This window comes from Megalobrama amblycephala, linkage group LG7 (assembly GCF_018812025.1).
Source record: "Megalobrama amblycephala isolate DHTTF-2021 linkage group LG7, ASM1881202v1, whole genome shotgun sequence".
In the NCBI taxonomy this organism is placed as follows: Eukaryota; Metazoa; Chordata; class Actinopteri; order Cypriniformes; family Xenocyprididae; genus Megalobrama; species Megalobrama amblycephala.
The window spans coordinates 11,621,131-11,637,507 of record NC_063050.1 but is presented as its reverse complement, the minus strand read 5'-3'; the positions used below and the strand labels follow the sequence as shown (position 1 = coordinate 11,637,507).

Here is a 16,377-nt window from a genome sequence, read left to right as displayed (position 1 = left end):
AAAGTAAAGGATCAAGAGCTCAACTAAAGCAACCCCTGATCTCTGTGATGGTGGCTTAAAAATTGTGATTTTCTCCTTTGGTGATTCTGCTTGTTATCATCAGGTGTCTTCAATAATGGTCAATCATCACTCAATTAATCACTTAATTATCTCATTAACTTTAACACTGCTTCAGTGGGTGGAATAAAAAATATGGCAGGACTTTTACTTTCTGACTCCTGGACTTTCCACCTCTGCTCATATGTACACTTTGGGGTGTTAATTTAACACTGGGGATTTTGCTGTGTACTCTGATTATGTAGCCAACATTCTCTCTCTAGGCGCGTCCAGTATATGCGGAGATGATGAGAGTCAGCAATGTCAACTTCATCTTCGCAGCCGACACTGATTCAGAAAACATTACTTTATTAATAAACAATTAAAATCTCCTTGCTGTTTTGGTCACATTCATAATTATTACTTTTGCCGGTTCTTTATGGCAAACGTTATGCGTGCGCTTGAGTGCTATATAGCCTATATTACATAAACGCTCATTATTATGGTTTATTCTCTCCAGTATTTAAGAAATTAAATTAATATAAATGTGATTAGTCAACTAATGGCTTAAATGAATAACTACTAGTCGACTAGAAAAACTTGTTTCACATATTTTTGATCCAGCATGTCACAACGGGTATTCTGCTTTGAGCTCGCGCTCAGCTCGCATGCTCACAGACACACACAGAGCATCGTTCATTATTATCAGTTTAAAATTAGCCTATATTTGTGTAGGCTATGACTAACCGCAGCACACACCAGAGAAAAATCTTTGCAGGTCCTATATGGCTGAGAGAGCCTACTCAGATGAAAACTGCATCAGTGAGCTCAATTATAGTAACGCGGCATTTTTTTTGCCAGTAACGGAAACGGCGTTGTAACGGGAGAAAAAGTAATTCGTTTGATTACTCGTTACTGAAAAAAGTAACGGCGTTAGTAACGCCGTTTATTTATAACGCCGTTATTCCCATCACTGTTTGCTTGACTATCAAACATCTATCCAACATGTGTTGCTAATGTTACACACCGTAACCGTTCTTCATCTCAAAGTCAAACAGCTGCCTTCTAACAATCAGTATCTTTACAAATGCTTTGAAACTCAGAACGTCAGTGGAGTAAGGAATATAGTTCATAACATCGTAATAGACTCGCTATATTGATAAATCTACACAATTTTTCATAGGATAACCTGGCTTCTCTCGAGACTTTTTTTTTATTGCAGAAAGAAACAAGTACAATAAAATCCAATACAGCAGAGCACAACAAAATGTAAAAGTAAAACGAGAGAGAAAGTAGAAAAGAAGAAGAAAAAAAAATTACACATCAGGATCTTCTAGTTTAACAAACTCACTGTCACAGCAGCCAATAAAGACCAACATGTAATAAGAGTGAAGAGCCCGCAACTAATGGAACCACTATTGAAATGAAATTAAATGAAACAGAGTTAAACCCCTGTTAATTCTCAATAACAACTTTTGTAGATGTCTAACAGAAATAAAGTCAATCTGGTTAGTAATAAGTGAACTGGTAATGCTGTTTGTGGAGTTGTCATCCTCTGTTGAGATCTTGAGAGATTTAATGTCTTTTATCTTCTGTTGATTTCATCTAAGGCTGTGGCTGAAGTCAGTTGTTGTTCTTGTGTTTCTGCTCATCTCTTTTTTCTGTTCTTTTCTTTCCTTCAGTGATTCTGCTTGTTAACAGCTTATTAATAGCCTGGATGCCAGCCAAACTTAGCCCCGCCCACAACATTTTGAGGTCGGGGAGTTCGGTCTGGACTCGATCCGTAGAGGAGTAATTATGCCCGAACAGAAACTGTTCGGACCAATCACATTGTCAGGGCGATGATTGACAGATTATCACCAGAAACGTAATCAGCCACGTCATCAAAGAGCGCTTGGGGAGTTTGATTGACAAGCGATCTAACCAATCAGAACTCCGCATCCGCCATTTTGTCCAACAAAGCAGTCAGGAGTTAGAAGATTAACCTCGGTGGAGTTAAACTTGAAAAATTGTGCATATTGACGTCTTTCCGCGTTTGAAACAACATTCATTCTCATGTTCATTCATGTTTACTTGATGCTATAAATGGACTAGTAGGAAGAGATGATCGGTTCACGAGCCTCTTGAGCTGAGGCGCTACAGCAATCTGTCACGATCATGGTCACAACCCATTAAAGAGCCACAAAACGGTTTTTATTGTTTGAATTTTTTTAATAACTACACAGTTTGAAAGCTGGGACTTTGTTTAATATCATAAGTAACCTGCTCTGTCTCGTCTGTCGATGTGTTGTCAGTTTCCTCTTTGCTCCGCGATGTATTTTCCACTCTGTGTGGCGTGACAGCGCCACGGCTTGTCGGACAAAGCAACAGTAACTAAGGGGGGCGGGTCTTTGCGAAAGGTCAATTAGTTTACAACAATGATGGCTGTTGAAGAACTGAGATGTGTAGATTCCGCCATCGCGTCCGTTATAGAAGATATCGACAGCGCATTAATTTTAAAAAAGGAACAGAGGATCGCGATCAAGGCATTTGTCGATGGGAAAGATGTCTTTGCCGTCCTTCCTACGGGATTCGGCAAAAGTTTGATTTATCAGCTGGCCCCGATGGTCGCTAAGAAGAGGTCTGTTGACAACTATGCGTCGCTCAACATACGTCACTTACTCAGTAGCTCTGATTGGTTGTAGGTCTATCCAATTGAGGTCTTTCCTGGATCGGTTGAAATACGCCCCCATAATCAAAGCCCAATGGAGCAGTATCAGACTCATATTCGAACTAGAATTGAGTATGACCACGTCAGGCTAGCTTATTAAAGGATTAGTCCACTTTTAAATAAACTTTTCCTGATAATTTACTCACCCCCATGTCATCCAAGATGTCCATGTCTTTCTTTCTTCAGTCGAAAAGAAATTAAAGTTTTTGATGAAAACATTCCAGGATTTTTTCCATATAGCGGACTTCAATGGGCACCAAACAGCTGAAGGTCAAAATGTTCACTGCAGCTTCAAATTGTTCTACACTGTCCCAGATGAGAAATAAGGGTCTTATCTAGTGAAACCATCGCTCATTTTCTGAAAAAAATTGAAAATTATATTTTTATAGTTTTAACTATAAATGCTCATCTTGAACTAGCTCTCTTCTTCTTCTTCTTCTCTATTAGAATTCCTGCAGTGTAGACACTGCTAAGTGTATTACTGCCCTCCACAGGTCAAAGTTTGAACTCATTTGTATATGCAATATGCTAGTTCAATAGTATATAACAATTAGTTCAAACTTTCACCTGTGGAGGGCAGTAATACGCTTAGCAGAGTCTACACCACCAGATTTCTAATAGAGAAGAAGAAGAGAGCTAGTTCAAGATGAGCATTTATGGTTAAAAACTTAAAACTTATATAATTTTCAATTTTTTTTCAGAAAATGAGTGATGGTTTCACTAGATAAGACCCTTATTTCTCATCTGGGATCGTGTAGAACAATTTGAAGCTACACAGCAAAATCCCCAGTGTTAAATTAACACCCCAAAGTGTACATATGAGTCCATCTGGCCGGGTGTTAAAAAGTAACACTGAAGCAGTGTTAAAGTTAATGAGATAATTGATTGATGATTGAGTGATGATTGACAATTAGTGGAGACACCTGATGTTAATAAGCAGAATCACTGAAGGAAAGAGAGAAAAAAGGTGTTAATTAATGTTTTATGAATGTTTCATTTCAAGTCACCATGAAAGAGGTCAGCGTTTGCTTTAGTTGGGCTCTTGACTCTTTACCTTTTATTATTAAGTTTTATCTGGCTGCTCCAACTTTGTGTTTGTGAAACACATTTGTTATGGTCAGAGAAAATAGCATCTGGTCACAATATAATTTGATGATGATATAATCATCATGTGATGGCCTGATGTCGTTTAGAGTCTAATTCTCTGGCTGTGTGCTTGATGTGTAGCTTTAATATTAATGATTGTAGTCCTGTGATTTTACAGCTTGAGATCTAGCAGCAGTATAATTTTTTTCCTTTTTTTTTTTAAGAATAATACATTATGCACTGAAGTGTCAGTGTTTAAACACACACAGACATCAAGAATCAGCATATGATTCTCAAGAACGGTGACGATGAATAAATACAAAATACTGACAAACAGATCAACTCTGCACTGTAAAAAATTACCGTGATTTTAACAGTAAAAGACTGTAAAAATGCTGCGGTGAAAAACTGTTAATTGGTTTACAGAAAGTTTCCGTACTATATACGGTGAATAACTGTAATAGATCTAACGGTACATTTAATGTAATTTTATGGTAAAATACCGTTAAATTCACAGTTTTTGAAAGTGAAAAATAACAATTCATTGTAAAATTTACAGTGAAAAAACGTAAATTGACATTCCCACAATTCCCTGCGTGACACTTCACATTTGATATATTTTTGTTGAAATAACTCTGTTTCTTCTTAGTTTTTCTCATTTTTTTCTAATCAGTTATGTACATTAGGGTTTTATGTTACATCTAATGTTGTTAAATTAATGTTTATTGCATTTTTAAAATTTCATGCATGTTACCATGATGGTGTTTAGTGTGTGTGTGAATGACACTGTGTGCTCCTTCTATATATTAGTATTGTTCTCCTCAGCTTGTGGAAAAGCTGCTTGTGATGATCTTTGATTCATCATGTGACTCTTATCACCACTGTGTTTGGTGACTGTCAGTGTATTATAAAGATACAAAACAGATATTAGTACTTCATTAGGTTGGTAAATTAACATTATATCAGTTAATGAAATATGTTATTTTACCGTAAATTTTACTGGGATTTTTTTTTACAGTGTACTGAAATCCAATGTTAAATATACATATTTAAAATGTAAAATTCACATGTAACTCCGTAAGTATGTTTACGGTTTGATGTCATTTTTACAGTATTGTTCTGGTAACCACAGCTGCCGGTATTTTTCCGTAGAAACAACGGGATTTTTTTTACAGTGTGAACATCACAAAACAAGCTACTGTCACAACAAAACAACAGAAAAATAAAAGCAAACATGAACAATCTATGAAAATTACAGGACAATTCAGCTGCATAATTTATTCATGCAGCAATGCATGATGGGAGCCATGGATGAGTTTTGATTGGTGGCTCCCATCATGCACTGCAACATGAAGCACTTTGTTTGATTGTCACCATTGTTGAGGGTCATATGCTGATTCTTGATGTCTGTGTGTGTTTCAAAAAAAAACCTTCAGATTATAAAAGCTCTGCTGATCTCAAGCATTAACAGAGATTTACTATAAAGAAATAATATAACATCTATATCACCAGTTAATACTGGATGTCACCAAACTGGATCTCATTTCACAATGAGAAAACACAACCATTATGACTGTGCTTCCCAAAGCATTGTAAACCTAAATTGATAAACTTTGGCTCACAGCACTTTTGGGAAACACAGCTCAGATCATAGTTTCTCTGACCATAACAAATGTGCTCTACAAACACAAACACCCAGCACCCAGAGATAAATTAACGTTAATAAATAGAGTCAAGAGCCCAACTAAAGGAAATGCTTTTCACCATCATGGTGACTTCAAACCAAACTTTCATTAAAACATTAACATCTAAACATCTGTTAATTCTCAATAAGAACTTTTGTTGATGTATGACAGAAATCAAATCAAACTGGTTAATAATAAGTGTAATAATGTTTAATGGCTGGAAGTCAGTTGTAGTTGTTGTGTCTCTCTCTTTTTCTCTTGTTGTTTCTTCAGTGATTCTGCTTATTAACATCAGGTGTCACCACTAATTGTCAATCATCACTCAATCATCAATCAATTATCTCATTAACTTTAACACTGCTTCAGTGTTACTTTTTAACACCCGGCAAGATGGAGTCATATGTACACTTTGGGGTGTTAATTTAACACTGGGGATTTTGCTGTGTACAGTGAAACTAATTTTGACCTTCAACTGTTTGGTGCCCATTGAAGTCTACTATAAGGAGAATAATCCTGGAATGTTTTCATCAAAAACTTTAATTTCTTTTCGACTGAAGAAAGAAAGACATGGACATCTTGGATGACATGGGGGTGAGTAAATTATCAGGAAAAGTTTATTTAAAAGTGGACTAATCCTTTAAGGCTGAGATGACAGCAGAAGTGGGCCGGATCTGGGCCGACACAATTTTGCTATCTGGGAAGCTCCACCCATTATGTTCAGAGAGGGGGAGCTATGCAGTGAGCACACAGTAAAATCCACTCTGCTCAGAGAACATTTGATCCCTCTCTGAATAGTGTTAAAACAACACTGAAGCAGAGTTAAAGTTAATGAGATAATTAAGCTATTAATTAAGGGATGATTAAACATTAATGATGAACACCTGCTTTTAACAAGCAGCCTCTCCAATAAAGACTTCAGGAATCTCTGTTACATCATGGATTTGATTATTCTGATGATATTCACTCAACAGGTGGAGATCAACAAGGACTTCAATGTGACGGCTAGAGGAACTGGATCAGCGACTCTCTCTGTGAGTGTTCATGAACATTTACACGGTCAACAGTGAGATTAAAACAAGGGTATAAACATCTGATCTGCTGAGTATGTTGTGGCAAATTTGATGTTCCTTCAGTTCTGGTCTCAAAGAAAACTCTCAGAGTCGAATCTCCAGGTCCCAGAAGTTTAACTTTATTGACAAGCAACAAAGTGAGATGTCAGCTGCACATCTGAAGCTCTCTAGCCAGGGCACAGTTTTTATACATTTTTCCTTATCTGTTAAAAAACACAGTAGTATAATTCTCTGGTAATATTCACCCCTACAGTTCTTTCCCATGATCTCATTTACAGGTGCTCTTCTCCCTTTCTCTTCCTGGAATCTCCCAAGTACTCCCCAACATTTTCACCACAGTCACGTCATTAATTATACTGCAGGTGTTGCTTACACAAGAAATAATTATCTTTATAAGGGTGGTCGACTGCCAACTATTCTACAGTACATCTTTTGACTTAATATCTCATGGTGGAATTCTGTCAAACCTCTCTCACAGGCAAAATCAAACATTGTATCAAAGACAATCAACACTCCTCGAAGGCAAGAAGCCTTTACCGGGCACCCTTCATAATGATCTTATTAATTTCACAGCCACCTGTGGTCTGGTGGAAAAGTGCCAGCAAAATATGCTTAGTGGCCAAACTAACTTCTCAGATACATCTGACCCTTGTAATCACAGTCACGTAGGCCATAAGGCCTCAAAACACTTCTGGCTTTTATAGTAAGCAAACTAATTCTACAATTGTTTTCTAAAGGATAGATAAAATACTTTGTCATTTCAGGTTTTGACGCTGTACTACGCCAGACCTGTTGAGAAGAAGTCTGACTGTACATTCTTTGATCTGACTGTTAAAATGGAAAAAGACTCTGAACGTAAGATTGACAAGAGTTCATGCACTTTCCATACATTCAGAGCTAAAATGAAATCTCTAAAATACCCAAATGTGTGTTGTTGTTTTTTGTTTTTGTTTTTTAATTATCTTTTTTCACTTTAGCAAAACAGAAAGGAGCCCTTGAAACTTACAAGCTCACTATGGATTTCTTGTACGTGAACCAATTTCCGGTAACACTTTATTTTACAGTGTCATTGTTACATGAAGTTACTATATTAATAACTATAAATTATGCATAATTTCATGCAACTAAAGGCTGATTCATACTTCTGCGTCAAGTGTACTGTGTGTACCACGTGTAGCCTACAACGTAGCCTGATCAAAGAATATACATTAACAAGAAGTGACACTCAATAGAACGTTCCATTGCAACACCGGCGCCCAGCAGCAGCCCTGCGTTTCCGCCATTTTGGGGTGAAAGCGAGTCGGCAGTCCACTAGTTTCTATGGCAATAGCAGCTGCTTTGTTAAATAAATAAATAAAAAAATAGTACATTAAAGCTGAAATCCAACCTTAATGATGACAACACAGAATAAAATACTATCACTAGTGATCATCAAATACAACAGTTTATTTTACACACTTTGTGTTTAAGTCTTCCATTTTTTTTTTTTTTTTTCAAAAAAGCCTTTGCTCTCTAGAAACCCAGTCAGTTTGGGTTAAAATTCTTTAAAAGGCTTATAAACACTGAATTAATACCAGCATATGAAATTAAATTAAGGACATGCATCAGAAAAATTGGGAATGTTGTACAATAAATATATGAATATAACAGCTTGATTTTGCAGTGTCGTCTAATGTCCGTTAAAGCCGTTTAAAGCCGTCTAAAGTCCGTTAAAGTGTCCAAAAGTGTGAATTATGGGATAACGGACACAGCAATGCATCATGTATTATAAGATCATTATGCTTGTAACGTGATCCATTAAAACTTACAATATATATTTCAATTCAGACCTAGACATTATTACTCCACTAGGTCTGAAATATATTGTTCGCTGCAAACATGATGATCTTAAATTTATTAATTATTAATTTACTATTAATAAATGTGTAAAGTTGCATAAAATGGAAATACTCAATAAAGTAGGCTAACTACCTCAGATGGTTGAATGGTTGGATTCCAGAGCTGGTAAAATAAAACATATATAAGACAATACAACATTTACTGTAGGAGCCATACAATTTACTGGTGACTTAATTTAAAAGCTGTTCTATTGCGCTTCTGATTTGGCAGTGAAATTCGCTGATTTTTGGGTGCATACAGAGCCGGCCCAAGGCATAAGCGGACTAAGCGGCTGCTTAGGGCCCCCGTAGCCACCAGGGGGCCCCCAAGAGCATATGAAATGACAGCTTGATCAATTTCAGTTCTAGTGCCTCCGTCCCAATAATACTGTACAACTCGACGTACATTCATATCACATTAGGGTTGCACAATGCATCGTTTTAGCATCGATATTGCGATGTGCGTATCCACGATAGTCATATCAAAGGAATTGCAATGATTAACCAAAGTTACACGTGTTTAGGTCCTGTCACACGGAGCCGCGCAGACGCACATGAACACCGAATTGCTTTCAGACCAGTTCCGCATATTTGTGTTTGAACGGACATATACACGCAGAATTATGTCAAAATGTCCTTGTAAACACAGTTTCTTATGGCTTAGGTAATGCAAACAAAGAAAACGGATGTGTCTTAAAGTCACAGCAGGCTTGCTGCTTTCTGTTTCATGAATGTTAACAAACAACAAAATACAAAGAGAAAATTTGCTTTAACAGATTAATTATATTCAATTCATACAGTGAAGACTATGCAGTGTTATTTTACATTTGATTATTCATTTTCTGGACCTGAATACTTACCTGAAAAATATAAAACACTCATTTATGTCATTTAAATCACCCCAATCGTTCTAGAATTATTCTTTCCAAATAGAGCTATTCAAGTAATCTGTTAAATTTATTTCATATCGCAACATATATTGCAGAAAAACAAAAATCACAATGTCAGTTTTTTCCAATACCGTGCAGCCCTACATCACATGTTAACGCAGCAATAGAGTTACACTCACGGGACACTGCACTTATTCACAATCACAAAAGTTCATTATTTGCATGTGCTTTAAAGCCTTGCCGGTTGAACATTTCATTCATATGCTGTTCTGACATGCGCTTTTTCTAAGAGCAGAAACTTGAAGCGCATGCACACTAAGCCTGTCAAACGTCTGATTGCGCTAATATTGTCAAATACTCACTAGGTTTACATAAACACAGTTGGTTATGTCTAAAGTAATCATTTGAGAAAAAAAATTAATGTGTGTCTTTTTGTTACATGCGTGCAGGTCTTAAAGTGACAGCAGCTTAATATTAAACATGCTGCCGCTTGTCCTTAAAGGGATAGTTCACCCAAAAAATGAAACATTATTATTTACTCTTTCTCATGTTGTTCCAAACCTATATTAACTTCTTTCTTCTGCTGAACATTTAATGAATGTGGGTAACCAAACAGTTGTTGGTCCCCATTGACTTAATAGAAAAAATACACTATAGAAGTCAATGAGGACCAGCAACTGTTTAGTTACCCACATTCTTCAAAATAACTTTTATGTTCAACAGAAGAAAGAAACTCATTCAGGTTTAAAACAACCTGAGAGTGAGGAAATGACAGAATTTTCATTTTTGGGTGAACTATTCCTTTAATGTTAATACATTTATTATTGTTATCTTGTTACAGATCCACCTGATCTGTTCATTTTATGTCTTTATTTAAGTATGTGATTTAATATTGTGCGTTTTGTAAATTAACATTTATTTTTTATATAATAAGATACTGTTTATCTTAAGTTATTCTAACGAGGGGCCCCCAAATAAAATTCTGCTTAGGGCCCAATAAAGTCTTGGGCCGGCCCTGGGTGCATAAGATGTGAAGGATTCTATGGTCCAGTTAGTATTTTCACCCCATAATGGTGGCCACGCTACCGGAGCGCCATCTAGTGGCTATTACCCAAAAAGTATCAAAGTGTCGCCTCTTGGGTTCTAAGCTCTTTGGTCTGATGTGCACTTCTTCTAAAATGTAAGAACGCGTCAATTCTTCGCGGAGCTCAAGCGTTGTGATTGGTCTGATAGAACCCCTCCCTCAGGTTAAAAAACTGGCGCAGAGCAATCGGAGAAGAGTGAGCGTTTTCATCTTCCATAGGAAAGAAAAAATGGTGTTTCAGGGGACAAATGAAGTCAAACTGCAACAAAAATCGTTACCTATTTGCCGCATATCTGCTGCTTCTATTTGTAAGCTTCTCTGACAACGTACATGAGGACACTGCCTACAAGTGGTCTACAGAAGTATGAATGAAAACAAACGCATAGCCTACAGTGTAGGTCCGACGCAGAAGTATAAATTAGCCTTAACCCTAACCCAAACCAAACCAAAATAAACCCTACTCTTGACCCTATAGTAAGTTCATGTAGTTAATTAATATTACTCAGTACTTACATTTATACTTACAGTGTAACAAAGACACCTTAAAATAAAATGTACCAAATTTCCTAATATATTTATTTTTATGTTAAGAAACCATTTTGATTTGTAATTAATCAGCATGTGCTCATTTAGGCTGTTTTCACACTTGGTTTGTTTGATTCGTCTGAGTTTGATCCTGTGCTACATTTTCCCACAATGCAGCTGCAACTTGACAGATAATTCAGAGACGAGCAACTCTACGTTATACTACAATATAATAATTCTGACATCAAATGGACTCGGGTTCACACCAAGAGCTCTAGTGTGAAAACAGCCTTAAATGCAAAATTAGTGGATGAAGCAAACCTGAAGAAATACAAAACCTGTTAATAAAATCTGCTCTTGATCTGTCTATTTTTACAGCTACAAAAGAGATGAAACCGATGCCACCATGACTATTCTGGATATTGGCATACCGACGGGATTTAGGGTGGAAAGCAAAGATCTTGAAGAGGTATCATGATGATAAACACATAAACAAAATATATAGCAATGAATAAATTATTCCATTCTAGAAACAAAAACTCACAAGCCTTGTGGAGCGTCTCAGTTCTAGTAGCATAAATGTAAATAGAAGAGGAATCTAATAAACATCTACAGACATTTTGATCATATCATGTATCGATTTTTACTTCTTGTTTTCTTGTCCTCAGTTGTCCACAGGGAAGGAGAGATACATTCAGAAATTTGAGATGGACAAAGTGCTGTCAGAGCGAGGATCCCTCATCCTCTACTTAGAAAAGGTATTTCAACAGACTGAGTTGACTGATCATTTCATCTCATTTTCTTTTGACCTGCTGGAAACCATGAGCTTTGCTTTATATGTCTATAAAGTATTGTTGAATTCATGATTCTGATTGGCTGACAGATGTTCCAATGTGCTCATTAATATCCAGTAAACTGCATGATCATTTCAATGTTTACACTTTTTTACAAAAAAAAAAAAAAATTCTAAAATTAAGATTTATTTGAATTGCATATAAAATTTCCATTAATTTGGGTTAGATAGTTTTAACATAAATTAATAAACTGAATGTGATTAATAGTTATACATAAAAGAAACATGTAAGATAATGTACACAGCAAAATGCCCATGATAAATGAACACTGCTCACTTGATGATCTCATTAACTTCAACACTGCTTCAATGGTACGTTAACTCTGTAGTGTGCACACATGAACACTCAAAGCAAAATCTCCAGTGTTAAATTAACTCCCAAAGTGTACATATGACTCCATCTTGCCGGGTGTTAAAAAGTAACACTGAAGCAGTGTTAAAGTTAATGAGATAATTGATTGATGATTGAGTGATGATTGACAATTAGTGGAGACACCTGATGATAATAAGCAGAATCATTGAAGGAAAGAGAGAAAAAAGGTGTTAATTAAAGTTTTATGGAATGTTTCATTTCAAGTCACCATGAAAGAGGTCAGCGTTTGCTTTAGTTGGGCTCTTGACCTTTTTTTATTGCTGTGTCTAAAGGCAGTGTTGATTTAACATGGACATTTAGCTGTGCTATTACATGAATCTCACCTGTTTAATTTGTGTACAACTGACAAATATTAATCACATTAAGATTATTAATTTGTTCATGTTGTAACACTATAACCCAAATATTGTACACAGCTTCATTGTACAATATGATATGTAATCATAAGTTTGCTTTGGTTTCTGTATTTTAAGGTTTTGCGTAAAGAATCACAAAGAATTGCCTTCAGAATGCACAAGATTCTTAATGTGGGTCTGCTTCAACCTGCTGCAGTCACAATATATGAATATTACTCACCCAGTAAGTTTTTGGTGCACGTGAATAAACACATACATATACTTTCGTTTAATTAAACTGGAGCTCTCAAATTAACATAATTTCTCAGTTCCAAATCCTGCACAAAGTCTGATCAAAGATTTAGTCATCTGCCACAATAATTCTTTTGAATAATCTTCATTTGGGAGCTTTTCTCAGCAAATATTGTAACCTATTACCGTATTTTCCAGAAAATAAGTCGCACCAGCTCAAAATTTGCATTTGCATATCATGAAATTAATTAAACCCAAGTATGTTTTTTTTCTTTTCCAGATGCACGCTGTACAAAGTACTTCCACCCTGAACGGAAAGACGCTGCTATATACAGACTATGTAAGGGAGACCTGTGCCAGTGTGCAGAAGGTATTATCACAAACACACATAAGAACACTGCAGGAACAGTGTAAAGAGATCATATCCTGAAGCATTGTAGCATTTTATTTTAATGCTTCAGGGGTTGTTGAAACAACAACTGTATGAACTGTCAACTTCTCTTAACACAGAAAACTGCAGTTTCCAGAAGAAAAACGGTGTTGAAGATGATGAGCGTTTGGTTAAAGCCTGTGAAGCTGGCATGGATTATGGTAAATGCATTCAATTCTCTGTGTTAATTCATGCTCATGAATGTCATACTTCAAGAAATTAAGATTCATTATTCACACACTTTCATGTTGTTCTAAACCTGAATGAGTTTATTTCTTCTGTTGAACACAAAAGAAGATATTCTGAAGAATGTTGGTAATCAAACAGGTGACGGTAGTCATTGATTTCCACAGTATTTTTTGGGGGTTTTTTTCTACTATGGAAGTCATTGGCTTCTGTCAACTGTTTGATTTCCAACATTCTTCAAAATATCTTCTTTTGTGTTCATCAAAACAAAGAAACTCATACAGGTTTGGAACAACATGAGAGTGTGTAAATAATGAATCTTAATTTTTTAAATTGGACTTGTGTACTGTATTCCAAGTCTCCTGTGTGAAGAACAGACACAAGTCTATGTTGTTATTCACTGAATATACTACCTTCCTCTGAGCTGTTCACTCAAGAACCTCTGTAACTGAATAGTCAGTGAGCAGTGAACAGGGGGCGTATAAATGCAATTTTGAAAAAGTTTGACCTGCATGAGCCTTACAGCTCTACATTTAGATAACAATATAACATGTATATTTGACAGTTTATAAAGTCACAGTGGTGGGGATGGATCTGGCACAGGACTCTGACATCTATCACTTGAAGGTGGACCAGGTGCTGAAAGAAGGTACAGTTCAATATTCTCTCTATGTTTCTCCACTGATCATGAAATGCATTTGAAATGTCTGATTCCAGTTAAATGATGTTTGTCCTCTCAAATACATGTTCAGCATGAGGCTACATTGCATTGTAGTGAAAGTGTTTCCTAAACTCTGTTCTGTCCTGTAGGCACTGATGAGGATGTTGAGGGGAGAGTCAGATCATTTTTGGCTCGTCCCAGTTGCAGGGAAGATTTGGATTTGTTAGAAGGCAAGTCGTACCTCATTATGGGCAAATCCTCTGACCTGCCAAAGCTAGGAGGAAGGTAAGTGTCCACTGTGTGTCTGTAAATAAATACAAAAAGCTCAGGCAAATGCTCTTAAAGTATGTTCAACGTTGTTATTTGCTCAGTGATGTGATGCTCCAATTTTGTCCAAATTTATTCAAAGTTATCTTCTGTTATTTAAAAGATGCATTAAGAAATATAGTTCATACAAAAATGGCTTGAAATTGAAGAAAAAAGCTGAAATTCTTTGTATGGAATTTTAATGGCATAACCATTGTACAGGAAATCTTTGTGATACTGAAAATGTTTATGCAAATTTACTCATTTTGAAAAAAAATGTTTTTCAGAAATGTATGAAACCAACATTTATACAATTTTTTTTTTACCACCTTGGACATCGTTATTTGTCATTGACTGTTATACTGGAAATTATTCATGTGTAGCCAAGTCTTTTATGTCTTCACTTTTCTGTGTTTTAGTCTGCAGTACATCTTTGGAGAGCAGACCTGGGTTGAATACTGGCCCACAAGAGAGGAAAGCCAAAATAAACAATACAGGGATCAATACATCGGCATCTCTGAACTCGAGAATAGCCTCCTCAAAGAAGGATGTGCTACATAATTATACATTTGTTTATTACAAAAAAATAAATAAATAAATAAACATCCCTTGCAAACTTTCAATAAATCTTCATAATAAATAATGTTTTGTCCAAAATACTTCTTGTAATTTTATAAAGAATGCAGTGACTGAATAAAAACTGGAAAAAAAAAACAAACAAAAAAAAAAACAAACAAAAAAAATGTTTGTTTTGGACTCCAATTATTCCTCGTGTGATATACAGTGCCTGGCAAAAACATCCATTATTCTTTTGTCACTCTGAATTACAAATCCAAAACTATCACTTGTTTTGTGTGATATTTTAAAATTGTGTCTCAGCATAATAATCATAAAAGACATTTGCTGCTCTGGATCATAACAATAATTCAAACAGGGAACAGGTGAGTGTACTATTGACACAGCTCTCCTTTTTAAGCACTACAGTCCAGCTAGTGATGTTAAAGGGTTAGTTCACCCAAAAATAAAATTTTTGTCATTAATTACTCACCCTCATGTCGTTCCACATGTTTTTGTGCACAAAAAAGTATTCTCGTCGCTCATAACATTACAGGGAAACCCATGGGTATTAAGACCTGTATGGCTTAACCCCTTAACTGTCACGGTCCCGCTGGCCGGACGCCTCCCAACCAGCACACCCATGTTTAGCACATGGTTTAGCCCAGATGAAATGAACACTACTCAGTGTGAACACTACAGGCTGTTAAATGTAACACTGAATCTGTGTTGGAGTTAATGAGATAATTAGGTGATAACGAGCAGAATCACTGAAGGACAGAGAAACAACAAGAACTACGACTTCAGCCACAGCCTTCGATGAAATCAACTGAAGATAAAAGACATTAAATCTCTGAAGATCTGATTAAATAACTCCACAAACAGCATTACCAGCTTCACTTATTACTAACCAGACTGACTTTATTTCTGACACACATCTACAAAAGTTATTGAGAATTACCAGATGTTTAGATGTTGATGATTTGTTGAAAATAATAGTTTTGTTTGATGTCACCATTATCGAGGTCAGTCTTTGCTTTAGTTAGGCAGTTTTACTCTTGACTTTATTAGTGTTAGTTTTTTTTGCAGCTGTTGTAGCTGTTTGTTATGGCAATAATGACAAGAAAAATTGTGATCAGCTGCTTTATGATAAGAATATAGTTGTCATGTAATTGCTTAATTCTCTTATCTAATGACTGAGCTTTATATGAATAAAATGTTAAGTTTGTGTTGGATGTCTTCTAGAAATACAACAATAAAAATATTTTAATCAGAAAAGCTGAATGAGTTTTAAAACACATTGTACACTAAACACTTTAAAACTCCAGCAAAATGTCCTCACACACAGACATCAAGAATCAGCGTATGAATCTCAACAACGGTGACATGCTTCATGCCACAATGCATTCTGGGAGCATCATGCAAAAAAAAAAAAAAAAAAAAAAAAGCATGTCACCATTGTT

The 16,377-nt window shown here is 35.9% G+C and overlaps 1 protein-coding gene across 1 annotated transcript in view; it reads left to right on the top strand.

The window, feature by feature from the left end:
- Window positions 1–14,923, top strand: part of LOC125271359 (complement C3-like) — a 731,185-nt gene extending 716,262 nt beyond the window's left edge. The window contains exons 5-14 of the mRNA XM_048195426.1: window positions 7,352–7,442; window positions 7,565–7,613; window positions 11,342–11,432; window positions 11,632–11,721; window positions 12,663–12,768; window positions 13,057–13,146; window positions 13,287–13,367; window positions 13,958–14,041; window positions 14,203–14,338; window positions 14,779–14,923. Coding sequence (XP_048051383.1) covers window positions 7,352–7,442; window positions 7,565–7,613; window positions 11,342–11,432; window positions 11,632–11,721; window positions 12,663–12,768; window positions 13,057–13,146; window positions 13,287–13,367; window positions 13,958–14,041; window positions 14,203–14,338; window positions 14,779–14,920 — 960 coding nt within the window. The 3' untranslated portion in view covers window positions 14,921–14,923. The remainder of the gene's footprint in view (window positions 1–7,351; window positions 7,443–7,564; window positions 7,614–11,341; window positions 11,433–11,631; window positions 11,722–12,662; window positions 12,769–13,056; window positions 13,147–13,286; window positions 13,368–13,957; window positions 14,042–14,202; window positions 14,339–14,778) is intronic.
- The last annotated feature ends 1,454 nt before the right edge of the window (window positions 14,924–16,377 follow it).